Here is an 18,175-nt window from a genome sequence, read left to right as displayed (position 1 = left end):
GCGCGAGCTTTTTCAGTTGTTGAATAGCGCGATCGCGCACGATTCCGGATCGCTAATACGAATGCGCGACCGATAATCCGATTTTGCTTGATGAATCAGGGGCAATGTGTCTTTACCACGAGGTTTATGTGATGAGCACTAATTCAACTCCTGAACAAAAGAGAACATTGGTATGTCATATACCTAACATTCTTAACAAGATCATTTAAAGATGTTATTTGTTTTTTTCTTCTTTTAGTTCTTCATTTTACTTCTTCTGATTCTGTTGGCTGAAGTTATTCTGGCTATTGTTCTGTTTCTTTATGAAAAAGAGGTAAGATACATGTTTTATATTCTATATTGAAATAGGGTATATTTACAAAGCAGCAACATTACAAGAAGTGACATTCATTGTTGGTGTGAATCTTCTTCACACAGGTATTAATCAACAATAAATGGATATGCTTTATAAATATCACCCAAACTGTCCAAGACAAAATTATATAATTCTCCTAGATAATAATAAAAAGTGACAGTTACATTTACCAGTAACAAGCCTCTTAATGTGAATGACATTCACTAGTATCAGGTTCTTGGGTGACAGGTAGATTCACCAGTTACAGGTCCCATAATGAACTGCAGATTCACAAGTAACAGGCTTCTTACTGATAGTGACATTCACCAGTAACTGGCCACTTAGTGACATTCATTACTAACAGGCCCCTTAGTGACAGGCAAATTCACCAGTACCAGGCCCATTAGTGACATTCATTACTAACAGGCCCCTTTAGTGACAGGCAGATTCACCAGTAATAGGCCCATTAGTGACAATGACATTCACCAGTAACAGGCCTCTTAGTGAGGTTCATCAGTAACAGGCCCATTGGTGACAGAAGTGTTTGAGTTCTGTGACTGTGCAAGGACTTTGTGTTGTGCATGCTTTTCTTTATTTTATTGAAAGCAGAAAAAGTTCTGGAGGAAGGAGGTACAGTCATATCAAGGTAATAACCTCCCTGGCAGTATGAATAATGAGGACTTTTAAATGTAAACCGGTACATTTAAAAATCCTCAATATTTTAAATTTCCTGTATGGTCCTGCCTACCATCTCCACGGTCCTGCCTCCCAGCCATGCACTTGCGAGCAGATGCCCGGTTTGCCCAAAGTTCACACTCCGGGGACACAGATGCCTGGCATCACCAGGGGAAGATGATGCCAGGCATCGCTGGAGGACGCACTGTCATTGCTGGAGGACGTTGCTGCCACTGCTGGAGGACGCAGCTGGAACGTGGGAACCAGGTAAGAGTTTTAACCTCCCCAGCAATTCCACTCCAAGTGTGGTTCAGGGTTCCCACGTTTGGTATGGAAAATCCACCCCGAGCCACACTCGGGAATACCGCCAGGGAGAATAAGGAATGGGGTTTTCCTCCTATCATTGTAGTAATATGCAGATAACACTCTGAAGGACTCCATAGGCTCCACACATTGGCTGCATTTTATGAATGACTGGTGCAATGTGGAGTACACATTGCAGCATACTGCCAGTATCGACTCAGATTTAATATTATTGTACATTGCAGTATAAAAGAAAACCTATATTTTTATTTGTTTTTCTTTAGATTGGCCCATATATCAAAGACCAACTAAACAATAGTTTCAAACAACACATGGAAAACAGGAATGAAACTATTTGGGACACCATACAGAGCACTGTAAGTGTATCGAATTTAAAATGTTTTTAAGACCCATATACAAAAATGTAACATATTTCTATATGCCAGGGGCTGCTTTAGTTTTCATTTTCAGTCCAAAGCTGCGTACACACGTCCAATTATTAGCGTTGGAAATGAATGACGAACGAACGACCGACTGACCAAAAATCGTTCTTAAAAAAAGTGACCAACAACGCCGATGAACGAGGATAGTCGGAAATGAACGACTGGCGCGGCAGATCCGATTGGACGATGATCGTTCACCATCTATCGTGTATGTTCAGAGCATGCGCGATGAACGAACGTTCTATACAGGCTGTATTGTGTTTATGTGTCTGTATATATATATATATATATATATATATATATATATATATATAAATCTTTTTCTATATTTAACTCTCTATATCTCTATCTCTCTCTCTCTCTCTTTCTCTCTCTCTCTCTATATATATATTTTTATCTATCTATATATCTCTATATCTATATCTATCTATATATATATATCTATACATCTGGGAATGAGTGGCGCAGTTCCCGTAGCAGATTCTCATGTGAAATGTTGTTTCGGTCCAGCAAAGATCGTTCAAAGATATTGTGCAGGATCGTTCGTCGTTTGTTTACCTACGATAATTATTGGAAGAGTGTACGTAGCTTTAGCTTCCTTTATATTATAACCTGTCTGTAACACAGTTCCCATTCTAGGGTGTCTATACTTCATCAATATCTATGAAGAACACTAAAATAGGCAATATTGTAACGGGAACATAGTTGGTTAGTCAGGTTGAAAGCAATAAAGTCCATCAAGTTCAACCACTAGAGAAATATACATATTACAAACATGCATATTCCAAATAAAACCCTATAGACATAGCTGATGGAGAGGAAGGCATAAAAACTTATAAAGCTTGGTTCAAGAAAAAATTCCTTCTCGAGCCTGTGAGGTCAACTGACTGGGTCAACAGTCTCCATTGCCTTTACTGCCCAGTTAAATGCTGATTGCTGTGTCTGAGCTAGCTAAAAAGCCAAGGGTGATTAACAGGCTATTTCCTGATTGGCTGGCGGGACAAGCAATACTGATTAAATCTGCAAGAGCAGGCGTGCTGGGGCTCAGAACTATGGGCATGTGCAGCAGAGAGGCACCTGCTTTAGCAAAGAAGAAGTACGTATGACACTAACAATAAACTTTTTAGGCTTGTACTTTCTTAGATTTGCCTGGAAAATAGTAAATACCAGGTAGATATATTTGTAAATATTTGATTGGTAGAAATTTCTTTGATACATTTTTCTAGTGAGTCATTGACGAATGACTTAAAACGACATATACAGGATTAGAAAAATGTCTGCACAATTTAGCACAAATTACAATAACAAATAATATTTTTATCTAGATGGAATGCTGTGGAATCAACAATTCAAAGGACTGGAGTGATCCAATTCCACATTCTTGCTGTAAGGAGAAAAATAAAGCATGTAACCATCAATCTGCCTTCCAAAAGGTATCAACAATTTATATTGCACTATTCATTTACTACGTTTTCCCTAAACAAATTCACTTATTTTCTATAAATAGTAATTTATCTCAATGCACCTATAATGTTTTTTTATTGATGTATGGGAGAGACATAATATGTAGAAAAGGGCCCTTCATCTATTTATCTCCTAGGTTTACATTTTGCTAAACTATTTGCCATTTCAGTACCTAGTTAACATTTCCCTCTGCTGGCTGTTTCAGAAAGCACAATATGATATTACTACACCCTATTACTTTTTTGTTTTATATAATAAATAATTTGTGCTAAATAAATATATATATATCTTATTTATGTATATATGTGCTTTTAAGGGAGCTTATTGTCCAATATGGTATATGTACTAATAAATAAATATTGTAAAATATTGTAAATTTGGAGAGAAAGTGTGCTCACCGAGACCCCATGCAAACAAAGGACATCAAGCAGCATCATAGGAGGGATCCCAAAACATAGCCCCAATAAAATACGTCAATTTTCATTTTGGAAATACAAATTCATCATGCATAAACCTGATGAAAATGTCTGGACTGTACTAAATTACATATTGAGTAGTGACAAAAATAAGGCAGAACCTCTTGATACAGGCTAAATGTCCCTAAGTCTATTTAGGTTCCTCTGATTAGGACAGATGTGCACTGTAGCATGAAGTTAACAATAAAGTCTTCTAATTGTCTTTTGGATGCATTGTGGCCATCATCTACATTTCTATAACTTGCTAAAACATTGACCTCCAGTAAAATTGGAGTTCCTGACGTATATATTTGACATGGATAAGGAGGATGGACATAGCACATAGTTCCAAAACTTTAGAAAGTTACTTTACTGTTTTGCAAACTTGATTTTATAAAATATACCCATAAAGGTCTTTCCCAAGCTAATCTGCCTTTACATAAATAACCATTATTATATAATAAGGGTTGGAAATGTTTATTTTATCTGTGACTTTGAAAATTGTTCAACTAAAGCCTGTTTTGTTAATTTGTTTAATGCTGTATTTTAAAGAACCTATGACCTGTCCACTAAACTGCATAAGTTAACATAGGAGGCTGTGTACGTGTGTTTTGAACATCTCAGGAGAGGATTAACTAATGAAGTGTGTTTAAAAGTAATTAAGAAAAATGTTTATTAAACAATCCTTACGTTTAATTTTAGGGGTGTTCCGAAGTTTTCACAACTTGGTTTGAAAATAATTTCCTTTATGTTGGGATAGTGACCATCTGTACTTCAGTTATTGAGGTAAGAAATGTAAAAGTAAAAAGCTTACTGATAACACAGTATGTGGCTTAGTATTTATTATTTTTTTATTATTATTGTTAAACGGTATTTATATAGCGCCAACATATCACACAGCACTGTACATTAAATAGGGGTTGCAAATGACAGGGAGATACAGACAGTGACACAGGAGGAGGAGAGGACCCTGCCCAGAAGAGCTTACAATCTAAGAGGTGGGGGAGCAGCATACAAAGGGGTGGGGGAGATATGTAGTGGTGGGTAGGTAGTTAGGAGACAGAAGAAGATGGTAAAACAAGTTTAAAAAGCAGAAAGTAAGAACAAGCCAAATGGGATGTAGACCATTCAAGAGTCAGGGCAGCTCCAGAAAAGTCTAGGAGCTGTGCGTATGAGAAAGTTATGAGTGAGGAAGTCATTAGTAGGTCATTGGTGGAGCAAAGAGAGCGGCTAGCGGAGTATTTTTCTATCAGGTCAAAAAGGTAAGTGGGGCAAGAAGAAGAAGCATTCACATTCATGGGAATGTGAACTGATTTAAAGATGGTGGGAGAAGTATAGGGGTTGCCATTATTCATGCTATTCTGCAAACGCCTGACAGTGATGCTATACCTTTAAGCCATTTTTAGCCACTGCCCTAGAACAACAACTAGAGGAAATTTTAAAACTCTCTATCTGCATGCTTATTTTAGGACAACTACTCAAAGGATAGAGAACAGAGTGTCAAAATGAAAGTCAGACATCAAGTTTTTTTTTAGGACAGGTCAGCCCTGAGTACCTTTTTATCAGGTTTGCTATATTTAGAAGCTCACCTTGCATTTCCAGGCATGCAAACACTGACTGAAGCTGATTATTGGAAGGAATTGATGTTCACAAAAAAAGTTGTGTGAATATGCACTTAAAAGCTGAAAACCAGTCTATCCCATACTCTTGCAGTGGGGCTCCTTCCCAACTTTAAGGGTAAAGTGTTTGTTTTGTCTAGGAACAGATAGAGTAGGGATATTACTTACTGTACCTTATCCTCCACTTCCACATCTCTCCTGTGCTGCCTGATGCACTGGATTGTAGATTGGTTTTATATACCTGCAGTAAAAGGGATAAGAACAGTGGCCAGTCTAGTGAAAATCAGTGGGATATAAAGTGTAATATTTAGCAACATGTGAATGTGAAGGACATGAGAGTATATAATGCCATAGTTTTGTAATAATGAAAAGTACATTTTGAATAATCATTTAAAGATAATTTGATGTTGTGTTTTCCAGGTGTTAGGAATGTCTTTTGCGTTGACTTTGTACTGTCATATTTCCAAAAGTAGTGGCTCGATGAATTCAAAGTAAACCAGCAGCAGGCTGTGCCAAGTACAGTTGTTTCAATATTTAATGTTCAAAGCCTAAACACCTTTTTTTGGATTTAAAAGAAGTATCTTGGGGTTTTCATATTTCTTACAGCCAATATCTTCACAATGCCTAAAGCTGACCACAAGTTAAGAAAAAACACTTTTCCAAAACTTTCAAAGAACCTAGAATGTATATAGGCATCAAAAACAAACACCAAAGAACTGAAAATAAACTGAAGGTGATAGGAAGAGATAAAAAAAAGCATTTTTATATAATGTTTCATATATTTTTATATAATTTTATATATGTTCCAATAGACTTTTCAGTATGCATATCTTATGCCCTGTGGACAGCTGCATCCTTTTCAAACATCTAGCTCCTTGGCAGATGGGAAGTGCATGCCAACCAATACTGAATCTTTAGTCCAAACCTTATTGTAGCCATAGTCAGTGGTATCAAAAGAATGAGAATGAATTTACACATATACATAGATTTACCTTTTGTAAACATGTAACACCACATAGGTCTGTTTTTTCGATTTTTGTTTTAATACAAGGATTCTATCATAGCCCAATGATTAGTCATTAATTAAAATAGGGTTTCTTCCATAAGTACTGTATAAACTGTGTTGAGCTAACAATAGAAAAAAATATATAAATCTGAAGAATTTGTCATAGTTCCACTTTCATTCCATTGCATTTTTGAGCGTAATATAAAAACAGTAACTAAAACATACAGTATATCCAACAATGGCTTTTTATGGTATATAAAAGGAATCCATTTCATGTTTTGGCTGTATGTCTGTAAGATAATAGCTTTTAGCAAAACTATGTAATCAAAATGTATGCATATAACGTGACAATACTTTCTGTACTATTTTATATGACCTTTTTTGTACTTCATATTTATTAAAGTGAGCTTGATATGTGTCCTATTTTGTGTATTATTTATAAGGAATGAAATGTATGAATTTTTTAACGAACTTACAAAGAGGCAAAGCAATGATAAGATAATCATGGCTACAAGCATACAGCAGTGCTTCTTTTTGGATTATACAACCATGTTGTATTGCTATCAATGCCATCTCTGATATTTTTATTTGATATGATGAAAAGTTTAAAAAAAATGTAAAAATGATCAAAAATATTACAAACATTTTTTTAATATTAGACACACAATTTTATTTTTCAAAAATGAAAACAGTCGAGTGATTTTTTTTGTCTATTGGTGAAAAAAGTGATATTTGAATAATCAATTAATATTGATAATTGAAGTGGATGGGTACATCAAATATTTATAATTGATCATAACAAATTGATTTGTATGTCAATCACGCTAGTGATCAAACATAAGGGAAAATATATATCAAAGGCCTAGAATAATCATGGAACTATTTCTTTGAATGGTATTTACTTTTTGGATTTTACATTTTTTTTGTGCAGTGGGAAAATACACTGAAGCTCTAATAAAGATCATGTGTATACAGCCCCTAATCATACATACATCAAGCACAGCAGCGGCATATTTTACCAGTTGCTGTACTTAATTTACAGCACAAGCTTGCTGAAAAAAGATTTGCACTATGCCCTAGTTGTATTGGAATTGTCAGCCCTGATGAAGGGGGTACAACACTTTAGAAACGTGTTGCAGATGTAATTATTTCATTACAACAGTATGAAGGCCTTTACTTTGTAAGGTTCCATTTTTGTGTTGCTTCTTCCAGCTTCTCCATGCATTTTTCCAAATACAGTACGTATATAATAGTGACATTGGCACGCATGTTTCATCTATCCTTTCTATTCTTAAGAGAGGAATGGATTAGGCACATTCTAAAGGGCGGGGGGGGGGGATTACATCCTCAGGGTAGTTCCTTTCTCTGGAGGTTCTTTCCTCTAGAGAGCATGATTTATTAAAGCTCTCCAAGGCTGGAGAGGATACACTTTCATCAGTGAACCAGCAAACCTGGAATGGATTTCTTAAAGACATTTGCTATTTGTTAGCAAATGTTTTCAATACTGGACCAGATCCATTCCAGGTTTGCTGGATCAGGCCCCAGAGAGTTGGTTATTTCAGAAATTTGCGGATAGCGAACCATCACACAATTAGGAACATTTTGTGTAGGATTGTGCTATCAATGGCCACTCTTATTCTGATTGGTTGCTTTGGATGACATTATTTTGTAGATCAATAAACTACTTTGTTGAAACAATCTGTACATGCCTAATGTCTTAGAAAATGTTCAATCAGTTCAAGCTTCTTAGAAATTCTTAGAAATTAAGTTCAATTAGTTTAAGCTTCTTCATAAAAAAAATGTAATGCTCAATCACATTAGACCAGCAATTAAGACACTTACATGTTTTAATTTAAATTCAGCTCATTGCAAAGTCAAAAATAAAGTAAATACAACATTTGATTTTTTTTTATTTTAATAAAACAAAATGTTACAAAAATATTCAACCTTTGCCTTAAAATATACAAAGAGTTTAAGAATGTTGGATCTTGGGGTTGTGTAAATAACTTTTACATGGTAAAAACTTAAATATTGTTCCAAAAAGTTAACATAACTTTTTAAATAGCAAATGAATTAAAAGTTGACAAAAGAGGAAGACAACCAGTCTACTACATTAATTTAAATGGTGTGTGCTCTATAAAAGTATATCTGGAAAGAATATTCATAATGCTTAATAACTGACAATGGACACAATTTATTAAGCATACCACATAGTCTGAAGACGACAGGGTATTTCTTTTAGTTTGTGCTTTAAGTAAAATATTACTTTTAGCCATTTGACAAGTTGGTTTAGAACAAGGACAGAGGTAGAGGTTTTCTACACAGATAACCCTGTGGCAGCATGAGGCTCTTCTGTTTGAACAACTTCAGTATAAGTTCCTTTGTTTGCTATATACCAAGACTGTGCAAATCTAGCACAGGTCTTAAAATTCATAGCATTACTGAGTTTGCCATTTATGTGGCACCTTGTGAAACTACCTTTTCTAATCTTACATACAAGCCTATACATTTATTTATTATGAAGAGTGTACCCAATGGTAAGAGATTCTATACTACAACTGTATGTTGTGAGGAAGCCCAATCCAGCTTTGTGCACCTGTCAATGTTTGTACCTTGTTTATTTCACAGTATTAAATTCTGTGTATACCATACAGTAACAGCCCGAAAAAAACAAGGTTTAGGACCTGGGACATGTCATCCTTGGCAACGAATTCTTATTCTTTGCATAAGATGGATATTGAGGAGTATTGGTAATATGGACCATAGGATAATATTTTGGAGTGAGCAATGTTACGTTTAACCAGGTTTTCACCAAAACAAATGAGTGAATGCAGGCAAACTAACACGAACGATGTTATGTATTACTATATTTACATTAAAAGGGATAGTGGTAATTTGCCTTTACACATTCTGATTAAAATTGAATGCAGACATAAATATGAGAGCTGTCATTGCTGTCTTCTCTCTTAAAGTATAGGCTTTTGGGCGGTCATCTTCCAGGCTTTACTACCTGCTAGGTTACTGACCCACAACAAGCGTGGAGGAAATGAGATCAGACTCTTGGAAGGTTGGTTGTTACAGGTTATTGACTCATTGGTAATGATATTAAGACATTTTGTCTCTTTCACATAAGAAACCAAGTATAGGCTTCCCTTTATTCCCCCACAACTTCAATAAAGTGCACAGAGGCATGAGGTCTTAGATAAAACAATATATTTTAAAATACAAGGCCCTGAATTTTTATTGGGTTTATACCTAAATTTTAACGTGTTTTGATATGAAGCTTATTAAAATCATTCAGAGGGATTATTGTGACTCAGAAGGTTTGGAAGCCAGAATATTCAAACCCCCGTTATGGGAACTACTAATTTTTAATGAGTGGTATTCAGAAAAAAATGTAGCGGATTTTCACTGAACAATTGCACTGTTTCCATGTATATATCTGTATACCTTTTGATCTGGTTTAGTTTAGTCATGTTACAGTTGGCTTTTGCCTGATGAAATATTTCAATTTAGTATTAAAAAAAACAATTTACTGCTTAGCTTTATCCTTGTTTGTGTATACTGATAAAGTCAGCAGACTTTCAGCTTACAAGGTTCCTATGCGGATACCAGATCATTTTGTCTTTTGACTTGCTTTTCTGCCAAATCATCATGGCATCTGTTCCTTTTGCAGCCACTTCCCAAGGCTTCATCTTTAAAATCTCCGATTTCCATTTCCATAGGATCATCTGCAACATCTGAAACATTCCAAAACATGCAGTTAGGTTAACCTCCCTGGCGGTCTAATTATGGCAGTATTTTTATGCCAAAAGCATTACATTGTTTTGCATGGAAATGTATTTTACATTGTAGGCTTATAATTCTTAGACATAACTCATCAAAATATGTTCAATATTCAATATATTTAATATTAAACTTTAAATGAAAAAACACATAAATCTGTTAAAATAGGGTGCATAAAAATACTGAAACCTGTAAAATAACTGTACAGTAGCATGTATAACATATATATATATATATATATATATATATATATATAAAAAATAGGTACTTTGTATTGGATTCAATACAGTTATTTTGTTTTGAATCCAACACAAAATTTTTTGAATCTCCTGTTGCGCTCCCTTGCATGCACCGACAGCACCGGGAACTCCCAGGGAACGTCAGTGCATTCGCCGGGGGAAGATCGGAAGAAGACGCAGGCCGAGGATGGGATCCGACAGGCAGGACGTCGATGGGACCAGGTAAGGGTTTTTTTTTTTTTTTATTAATGTTTTTAGCTACACTCAAGGTTACCACTCAGCATGTTTTTTTTAACCTGAACTCGGGATTACCGCTCAGGGGTTTAATTGGTTTCTCCCCAAATCGACCTTAGACTGTGTTGATGATATATGACTATGGTAGGGACATTAGATTGTGGGCCTTTGAGGGATAGTTGGTGACATGACTATGGACTTTGTACAGCGTTGCATAATATGTCGGCGCTATATAAAAACTAGTTAATGGTAATAACACCTAAGGAACACAATTTTAAAAGGATTTAAAAATCAACTACAATTATTTAAAATGTAAGGTCAGCACAGAGTTATTTACAAAAACTTCTGCAGATGAAAAGGTGGAACTGCCTAATAAACATGAAGACCTGAAATTTTCTATGGTCAACATCACTGTTATTTCTTTGATCTAGGGTTTATATAGATGGATAAATTACCACAGAAAAATGTTTAGATACTTAAAAGATTCCAGAATGTTTATTATAGAAAAAAAGTCAATATAGTAAACTAAACCAGTTGGTCCAGTCTAGTGATGCAGCAAGTCTTCACTTTATGGCAGTGGGCAGACACTAAATACTGCAAAGAGCAGTACCATTTAATAGCATGGCACCGCTCTCTGCAGGATCACTACAAGTGGGTTCCATGATACTCGGTGTCATTCAGATTTCACTCTCTCTCTTGGATTGTAAGCTTTCGGGCAAGGTCCTCTTCTCCTGCTGTGTCACTGTCTGTGTCAGTCACTTGCAACCCCTCTTTATTATGCAGCGCTGTGTAATGTTGGTGCTATATAAATACTGGTAATTAAAATGAATGATATTATTAATAATCATAGGGCCTTGTCATAGAGGTACTCTTTTTCCCAGCCAAGCCAATAATATAGTGCAACACAGTGGAGCAGCCTAAAACAACAATAAGGTACTGATGAAAAGAAAAATATTGTAATGTATGACCTAGTTTAAATCCTATGCATACTAAGATACCTGACTAAATGGCAGAAATACCCTAATCTGCTTGTAATAATATGAACATGGACATGCAAGGGTAGTAATACCTTTGGTAAGCTGTGCCGTTTTTTGCTGGTCCTCATGAACCAATTTCATTAGCTGCAAGTTGTGTTCACTTACAACTCTGTGATCTACCATAGGGAATGGATAATCTTTACCTAGAAAAAACAACAAGCAAATATTTCATGAGAGAGAAGCATTTAGATGAAACATGTTGTGATAGGAATATGGAAACTACCATTGTTGTTTCATTTTATGAAAAAAAAAACTTGGTTTCAATACAATTTCTTTACTACTTGGTGAAATGCAGTCCTAAAATACACATATGCATGCTAAGAGTGAGGAGACCTGATTTACATTTTCATAGGGTCAGTGAAGTGAATGAGGAAGGGCTGAAGTCACCAGTGGCAGTTTCCATTTTACATTAACATAAATTTCTTTAAAAAGAAGGAATTTGCATGTAAATCAGCTAACTAAGCTGTGCAGTAACACATTAAATACCTTACATAGCTGTTACCATTTGCCATTATTAAAAAGGTTTTGGCCCTTTAAGCCTTCAGTTATTGGTACACTTTAGGTAAAATATAAGTATAGGTACATTCTGCAACACAATTACACAGACGGTTTTAATAATGTATTTGTATATATATATATATAAATGTTAAGTTTTTTTGCAGTTTTGCTTTTTTAAATTTCACATTCTTTCCTTCTTGTATTCCTGACATTTACCCCACATATGTCAACTACATTCCTTATAATTATGATGACATCAGGAGCTGTCAATTGAAGTGAAGAGGGAAACAAAAATGCTTCAGGACAGGTAAAGCCAATTGAGATGATACACTAGAAGACAAGAGCGCCACAGGGTCGGTTTGTGGCTTTAATTAAGAGAGGTAAAGAAGCATTTTCTGCTTTTATCCTGCTGATCACACACACTTTCAGCAATATATAAAATAATGGCAGTATATTTTAATGTACTAAAAACAAAGACATAACACATCTCTCAGCTTAGACACATTTCATAGCAAGATTTCAAGATTAACAAGGTAAGCCAGAGGTGGTAATTAAGACAAGCTTTGATCTTCTGGCACAACTACCTAAAAATCTTTTTAATGCACCCTTCAATGTATCTAACTTTCCTTCTAGAGTAGTGTTACTATAGAAAAAAAAACAGGGCTTGCAGAAAAGGACAGGCAAGCACAGCTCAGCACTGGTTGCAAGGATTCCTGGTAAATCCTGAGCTTCCACCACAATCGTAGGACTAAATGAACCCCGGCACACTGCGCAGGAGTTAAACCATCGCTGCCCAGCCAATCAAGATCAGAACGAGGAAGAGAGGAAACAAGATGGCAGCACCTGTGATAGAGCAGGTACAGGTAAGTATATTTCAACTTTAATCCAATCAATGAAAATAAAAAGGTTTGCTAATTCTCATTTTTACATCAACCTTGTACCTAGATCTTACTACATACCTTGTTCTCTTATGCCTTTAGAAAAGATAAAATATAACTGGGGGGATTTTGATCATTCATTGTACAGAATCTTTGTTATTTTTACATCTTTTGATTCAGCCACCATTACAGTACATAAACAGTTGATAACATTTTGCAAAAATTCCAATTCCTCCACCAGTGTCACAATGGAAGGCCTTCTCTCTGCTGTATGAGATAATAATAAAGGAAAGTAAGGCTCACCCCTCCTTGCTTTCAATCACCCTTCAGCATATCAGTACAGAGAGTTTTTTAATGTGTGGCACAAGATACTTGCTGTATTTGTATATATTTTACCACTAAAGGCCTTAAATACAATTTACTATCAATGTTTCACCTCTCAGGTCAGGTCACACCGTGGCTCCAAATACATCCCGCTCTTCACTATCAATACTGAAAATCAGTCATTACCCTTTCACTCCAAGCTTCAAGGATTCATACATTCCTTGTCTGACAGGAGTCAAATCTCACGCAATACTTTTTTAAAATTTTTTTTTACCAATGATGCAGCTAGCTTCCTTCTGGATATCATCTGGTGCTGTCCATGGTTCATAGATGTATTTTGCAGGGAAGTCTTTTAATATAGGCAAGTATTTTCTAAACGCAAATATATTAAAAATAGTCAGAAAATTAAAACTTACTGTCACAATAAATTAAATAAAGTCTGTTTTTAAAGTAGAACACCAGACAGATTTTGGTTTTGGTTAGGTATAAAAGATTTGGAACATCAGGTTTCTTTTTAGAACTTTTGGTGTTTGGTAGACTGGGACACTGGAACACTTTGTAGTGTTGGTGGGTGATTTAAGGTATGACCTGGTAAAAAAAAAAATTCAGGTTTGGCATTTCTGGCAATACTGATCAGTCATCCAGGTGCACTGTAGGTGAAAGGCATGTGCATGCTAGTTCATCTATTTTGCCAATTACGACATACAGAGAATGAACACTGAATTGTACGTGCATATATTTTCAAAGGATACAATGTCGCCAGGAAGCCACTCACTAACACACAGGAGGGTGTCTGCTCCCCCTCCCACCCTCCTAACAGTTAGCCAAAAATGATAAGTAAACAAAATGTCTTAAGCTGCGTACACACATTTTTGTCATTGGAAAGGATCTTTCACGATCCTTTCCAACGACAAGGGGCTGCAAGATGCATGAACGATGCTGTACATACAGCACCGTTCATGCTCTATGGAGAGGGGAGGGGGGAGAGCGACGGAGCGGCACCCTGCTGCGCGCTCTCCCCTTCCCTTTCATTACGATCGGCTGTCGTCCATCGTCCGTGGATCCGGCAGGTCGGTCGTCCGGGCGACACCGACTGTACACACGGAAGATTTTCGCCCGATAACTGGCCGATGCCGATTATCGGGCGATAAAAATCTGCCGTGTGTACGTAGCTTTATGCTTGTGTATTTGCTATGTAAATTGATCAAACTGTCATAAACACAACGGGAGGTTAGGAGCCTAATTAATCAGGAGCAGGAAGTGTGGCACAATATTCTAACCCTTTGCCACCTTTTCTATATACAACTGAAAAAAGTTTTGAGTTTTGCCTTAAAATTGGAGATTACGTATATCTTTATTGCTAATGGACATACCTTATATAACTCCCCTCTGGATCAGTTCTCCTTCCAAAGCGTACAGGACAAAATATTCGGGTATAATGGTGAAAAAAAGCACTTGCTGATAGCCACATCCAGTTCCCTGCATTTATGCTATAGTCTGCATCCAAAAGTAGCTCCTCAAAGACCTACACAAAATCGAAAATTAAAACACACAAGCATGTGTACTAAGCACTATACCTAAAGAAGCCTAAATCTAAAGACTTTTTTTTTTCTTCAACAAAACGTCCTTGTTTTACAAAGACAGATCTGCTTATGTATACTTGGCTTTACCCAATGTATATTGCTCTTGGAATCATTCAAAGTACTGACCTTCATTCCTTCTTCCCAACTTATCCAAAGGTCTCCACGTGTTAGAAAACAAGCTACAGCATGTCTGGCTAAGTGGTGGACCCAACCTTCTTCCCTCAGCTGTGTCATGATTGCATCAATCCATGGAAAGCCTGTCTGTGCCTAAAGACAACAATAATTTCAATATTAAGCACTACCAAACTCTACTACTAGCTAACATTTAACTCAATGTTAAGGTATGAATTGTATAAACTCTTCCTTCAACAGTTTAATTTGTTAATAGTCTTGTGTAATCCTTTGTAAAGCGGCACTGGAAATGCAAACGGGTTAAATAAACCCTTAGGAGATAATCAAATGTGGTGCATGCTGCAGGACCTAACAAGGAACATGATGCCAGGGGAAGACAGCAGTGTTGTGGTATAGTAATTCAGGTATTGAAGCCACTAGAAAAGAATGATGGTCTAGCATTTCAGAATAGCAGAAGATTGAACACATCAGTCCACTGCTATTTATTATCCAATCACAGGCTTTGGGTGGGAAGGGGACTATGTTGTAATACTGAGCCCCAGACTTCAAATCTACTAGGTTGGCTCTTCTGTCCATCAGGGATGTGTAAATCTCAGAATTGGATAGGCAGGTATGAAAAAGTTCATAGGGCAGGTTAAAACCCCTAATACATATTTATTTTACATTTTCACTTATCTGATTTTATTTAGAGGTACTGGTACTTCTGAAGAAAAGGGTGGTTGACCATACAATAATTTATGTATTACAAGAAAGTAATAAATAATTACTTTTTTATACCCATTGTAGTTGAAAAACATTTGACTCAATAAGACAGATTTATTAAAGTCTTCCAAGACTGGAGAAGATAGACTATCATGGGAGAACCTGGGTGATACAACAAACCTGAAATGGATTTCCTAAAAATCATTTGCTATTATTTGGCAAATGCTTTCAGCACTGGACCAGATCCATTCCAGGTTTGATGGATCACCCATGATAGTCTGTTTCCTCCAGTCTTGGAAAGACTTAATAAACCAGACCCAATATGTCCTACAAGTAATGAAGACATAAAGGACAGACACCTTGGTGCTTTACATATAACTGTGATGTTAAGAAAATTCAAAACATTTTCAAGGAGGGTGTTTCTCAACCAGGGTTCAGTGGAACTCTAGCATAGAGGATACTATGGGTTCCTTTCGACATTCTTTTTGGCTATCTGTAGAGTGATATGTGTCCCACTGGCAAGAAATTTAAGATACATTCTTCCTACTGACCACCACACTAATGTACGGTGAGATGTGCATACAGTATTTATAGTAGGAGTTCCTTAGGACCTAAACATTATCCCAAGGGTTCCTCTACGTTAAAAAAGTTGAGAAAGACTGAACTAAGTTACTACAAGAAGGACATTCTATTGCTGAACAAATTACCTATAAAACATTATTGTAGCAACTTACTGATTTCCATTTATTGAGCTTCTCAGGTTCCTCATACCAATCTATCTGAAGACATATTGGATTTCCAACCATTTTTGTAAAGTTTGGAGTGCAGGAGGCAACAGTGTAAAAGAATTCCCTCCAAAGCAGTTGCCCTTGAAGAGACACTGGTGGAAGAGAATGATTCTTTGACTGTTCAACAAAAAAACAAAATTAGATTGAGAGTCATTTAACAATAGCTGAAATGTTATATTTAAAAAAACATTTATAACATTTGTCTCTATTTACCTATTTTTCATTTCCAATATTAAAAACTTTGGGAAAGATTTTATTTTAAAACAGGAAAATATAAAGTATTACATATATTTTACATGTGAAATTACCAAATTATACAGTATCTTGACTTGTAATATAGCTCCCCCTCCTCGTGCTGTGACATTCGCAAGCATGGCTGCAACATCACAGTGTGGTATTTAGTGAATGGCACAGTAGAAGGAGGAGTTGGAGGTAAAACACCAGTTGGGTGAAGTTGGGATTTAACATAACTGGGCCTACAGTTGGGCTTAAACACATTTTTAAACCAAGGCAAATATTTTTATACATTTCAGTTGACTTACCTGTGCATAGATATTAGAAAGTCTTTGATAAAAGACTTTCACTGACAGGCAGCCCAAACTAAAGAAAGGACTTAGTCCAGTTGTGCTCGGAAGAAGGGAATTAGGGACAGTTTGAGGTTTTCGGAACTCTGAAACCCAACCCTGAAAGATAAACAAACATTCTTTTTTAAATTTCCAATAAATTTAGAATTTAGTTTTCATTTAAAAAATATAAAAATTTGTTTTTTGTTAACCAGAAACACAATGGCCCTGATTTATAAAAGCTCTCCAAGGCTGGAGAGAATACACTTTCAGAAGTGAACTGGGTGATCCAGAAAACATGGAATAGATTTTTAAAAATCATTTGCTATTTGATAGCAAATGTTTTGAATTCTGGACCAGATCCATTCCAGGTTTGCTGTATTACCCAGCTTCACTGATGAAAGTGTATTCTCTCCAGCCTTGGAGAGCTTTCATAAATCAGGGTCAATATGTCTCAGCTATGTCATTCTATTACAAAGCCAAATGATAGGCTCAACCTCCTGAATCAATTATTGTTTCCTAACCTTGGATGGATAAGTTATTTTGCTCCATTAGGATTAAATTTCTTTTACTTGCTGTACCACAGACACAAATAGAAGCAAGAGAAAAGGATAACAAATGAAAGAGCGTTGTTGTCAAAAAATAAAATTTGCCTGTGGAGTGGAGTGATATAAGGGTTGTCCCATGGAACCCAAGTCCCTAATATATATATTATATACAGGTAGTGTCCGACATCCAACATTTAGATAACTCCTAGATACGAATGTCTCTTTCCTGCTCACTTGTGTGCGGGCTTGATAGGGCGGAGGGGGCGGTTTTTTGCATATCAAAGCACAGCTTGTTACAGAAGTTAATGAATGTCTAGGGTCCATAAGGTTTTTTTTTTTTTGCTTTGTTTGTGATTAACTCACAGTGAGTATTTTATACTGTAACTTACACCACACTTCCTAATAATATGCTGAGACAAACATCTGTCCTAATTGCACTTATAAAAATAATGTACATGTTCTGACTTACATACAAATTCAACTTAAGAACAAACCTAAAGTCCCTATTATCCGTGTATGTAACACATTTAAGCTGTAGAAGATATACATAAAACCTCACAGTTT

General features: G+C 36.1%; 2 protein-coding genes across 3 annotated transcripts in view; one reads left to right on the top strand and one right to left on the bottom strand.

Moving 5' to 3' along the window:
- CD53 (CD53 molecule) overlaps positions 1-6,717 on the top strand; it is a 20,298-nt gene extending 13,581 nt beyond the window's left edge. For both annotated transcript variants that reach the window (XM_072426493.1, XM_072426484.1), the window contains 5 exons: positions 239-313; positions 1,597-1,689; positions 3,081-3,188; positions 4,377-4,460; positions 5,714-6,717. In XM_072426493.1, coding sequence (XP_072282594.1) covers positions 239-313; positions 1,597-1,689; positions 3,081-3,188; positions 4,377-4,460; positions 5,714-5,788 — 435 coding nt within the window. In that variant the 3' untranslated portion in view covers positions 5,789-6,717. The remainder of the gene's footprint in view (positions 1-238; positions 314-1,596; positions 1,690-3,080; positions 3,189-4,376; positions 4,461-5,713) is intronic.
- A 1,411-nt stretch (positions 6,718-8,128) lies between these two features.
- The window catches only part of LOC140340990 (cryptochrome-1-like), a gene marked incomplete in the record, with an annotated part of 35,334 nt that continues 25,287 nt past the window's right edge, over positions 8,129-18,175 (bottom strand). The window contains 7 exon segments of the mRNA XM_072426473.1: positions 8,129-10,039; positions 11,628-11,738; positions 13,570-13,667; positions 14,669-14,820; positions 15,005-15,145; positions 16,447-16,617; positions 17,043-17,183. Of these exon segments, the coding sequence (XP_072282574.1) occupies positions 9,900-10,039; positions 11,628-11,738; positions 13,570-13,667; positions 14,669-14,820; positions 15,005-15,145; positions 16,447-16,617; positions 17,043-17,183 (954 nt within the window).

The sequence above is a fragment of the Pyxicephalus adspersus genome, chromosome 1 (genome assembly GCF_032062135.1).
Source record: "Pyxicephalus adspersus chromosome 1, UCB_Pads_2.0, whole genome shotgun sequence".
Lineage (NCBI taxonomy): Eukaryota > Metazoa > Chordata > Amphibia > Anura > Pyxicephalidae > Pyxicephalus > Pyxicephalus adspersus.
This window is presented reverse-complemented; position numbering and strand designations above follow the sequence as displayed.